The sequence below is a fragment of the Etheostoma spectabile genome, chromosome 12 (assembly GCF_008692095.1).
Source record: "Etheostoma spectabile isolate EspeVRDwgs_2016 chromosome 12, UIUC_Espe_1.0, whole genome shotgun sequence".
Lineage (NCBI taxonomy): Eukaryota > Metazoa > Chordata > Actinopteri > Perciformes > Percidae > Etheostoma > Etheostoma spectabile.
Genome location: NC_045744.1, coordinates 2,260,229 through 2,262,854, shown reverse-complemented (window position 1 = coordinate 2,262,854; position 2,626 = coordinate 2,260,229). Strand labels below are relative to the sequence as shown.

General features: G+C 46.9%; 1 protein-coding gene across 1 annotated transcript; it reads right to left on the bottom strand.

The window, feature by feature from the left end:
* LOC116698846 (uncharacterized) lies at positions 1-1,022 on the bottom strand (the record flags this gene model as incomplete). Its single annotated transcript, XM_032531060.1, is given in 1 exon segment — positions 1-1,022. A coding segment is annotated over 1 exon segment (795 nt), but the record flags the coding sequence as incomplete, so codon positions are not given.
* Between the last annotated feature and the right edge of the window lie 1,604 nt (positions 1,023-2,626).

The following is a 2,626-nucleotide window of genomic DNA, read 5'->3' as shown; positions in this document are numbered from 1 at the left end:
GGTAATAAAGTCAGAACACAAATATGACCAAATGTGCCCTGTGGGGGGTTCATTGCCGCTGTGACAAATGACAGAGGACAGGGAGTATAACTGGGTTTGGTTTTCTCCCACAGGAAATTCTATAACTTGTAATGGAGTCACAGATTTTCCAAGTACCGATCCTGTACGGGCTCCTTGAGACAGAAAAAGGGTTACAATGTCTGGGTCATTCCAAACTTTTTGTTTCTGTACTATGTCCCCACAAGTCTCACATGGTCCTGTGTTCTGTTTGACAGCTTGTTGGAAAAGAGAGAAGCTATTGCCTCGTCTGGGTAGTGGTAAAAAATAAATGTTACTTGATGTGCCCCAGGAAGTTCCACAGTTGTCACACCAGCCTCTTCCTTGTACTTCAGTAAGTGTTTTTATCCCACACCTATTTAACCAGACCCATAAATGTTTCAATAATTTAAGAGGATCATTTCGCTGTAATAAACATAATGAGGGTACTTTCTCACTTAATTCTGTCAGAGCCCCATAGAGTTCTGTTGGACTGAAACTTCTCCCTGGGTTACGGAGGGCTTCTAGAAACAGTCCTGCAAATGTTGGTGTTGATGATAATAGTATCAAAGACTCTGGGCGTTGGTGTGTTAATGTGTTCCGAACAACGTTAAGGTGTAGGGCAGCTTGCAATGTTGCATTCATCCAACAGTTATTGAAGCTATTCGAAAATCTGCAAATGTTGTTGCAGAGATCTGTTCTTTGTAATGCATTGTAACAGGGCCTCATAACACTCACTGTTTCAAAGACTTCTTCCATTCTTTGAGTAGCACTGGTTGTCGGGTTGGCCTCCGATCCTAAAGAGCTGCTATCTTGGTCTCTGGGACCAGCAGGTAGTGGCTCAGTGTCCTCATCTCCCCCCCTCTCTCTTTGTTCAGGTAGATCTTGGTCTCTGGGACCAGCAGGTAGTGGCTCAGTGTCCTCATCTCCCCCCTCTCCATTGTTCAGGTAGATCTTGGTCTCTGGGACCAAGGTAGTGGCTCAGTGTCCTCATTCCCCCCTCTCTATTTGTTCAGGTAGATCTTGGTCCTGGGACCAGCAGGTAGTGGCTCAGTCCTCATCTCCCCCCTCTCTCTTGTTAGGTAGATCTTGGTCTCTGGGACCAGCAGGTAGTGGCTCAGTGTCCTCATCTCCCCCCCTCTCTATTTGTTCAGGTAGATCTTGGTCTCTGGGACCAGCAGGTAGTGGCTCAGTGTCCTCATCTCCCCCCCTCTCTCTTTGTTCAGGTAGATCTTGGTCTCTGGGACCAGCAGGTAGTGGCTCAGTGTCCTCATCTCCCCCCCTCTCTCTTTGTCCAGGTAGATCTTGGTCTCTGGGACCAGCAGGTAGTGGCTCAGTGTCCTCATCTCTACCCCTCTCTCTTTGTTCAGGTAGATCTTGGTCTCTGGGACCAACAGGTAGTGGCTCAGTGTCCTCATCTCCCCCCCTCTCTATTTGTTCAGGTAGATCTTGGTCTCTGGGACCAGCAGGTAGTGGCTCAGTGTCCTCATCTCCCCCCCTCTCTCTTTGTCCAGGTAGATGTTGGTCGGTGGGACCAACAGAACATGGGGGGGTTTCCTCATCTCCGCCACTCTTTCCTCCTTCCAAGTATGGCTCCAGGAGACTCCTCACCGTTTTCGTCACTAGAGTACCTACAATGAAACCCAGATGTAAGAACATCATGCTGTGAAAATGTGTCTAATTAATGGGGGAGAAAAAATCTGTTATTCTTTTGTGTGATTGTAAAGATTTTCTAGACTACAATGGTACAATTGTGTGCTCCACCTCTGGCTAAAATCCTTCTGCTAGAAAAGTGAAAAGGTTCTGGGTCAGTGTTAGTACTGGCCTATATATATATATTATAAATAGGCTTTATGACTCATCCCTTTCTGATCTCATGCCTTTGATGCTGACGTCACAAACAACGTGACGTTGGAATCACTAGCCCCGCCCACATCCAGACCACCGTGCCGTCATCGTCATATGACGCTATGCCTTGTTTCACGTCCAAGTCACGTGACTTTCAACATTCCGGCCGTGACAAAAAAAAACATGGCGGACACTTCTCTCCTTTTTAGTGAAAGAATCAATATTTTGAGTTAGTTTCTGCATAAAAATGCGTTTTGATTGCATTTCTGGCGAGAAATATCTATTTTATGTTCATAATATTCACTCAGTGAATGTACATAATCACTTTTTCCGATATCGCCAGAATAATGGGACACTGACACGTTGTGGTTGCTATGGACGCTGTTTCGCCTAGCATAGCTAGCTAGCGTTAGCTGGGACCCCAGGCTCCACATAGGACTCCATGTGGCGGCTCAAACACTCGACCACTACCTGCGTTGTGTCTGACCAACACATGAGTCCGCGGCAGCGGGACAAACTAATGTTGATGAAGGGACGAGTTACCATCGGGTTTGTCCGCTGGGTTTAATTTTGCAAATCAACCGGATGCTCTGTGCACTTAACTTCCTGTATGGGGCGATCTCATTGATGGGTTTTGACGCGTCAAGGCCCCACACTGGCAGTGGCATGAGCGCGCACACACATACACACACACACTCAGAGTACATTGGCAGGAAGTGAAAACACACCCAATCCAAATTCT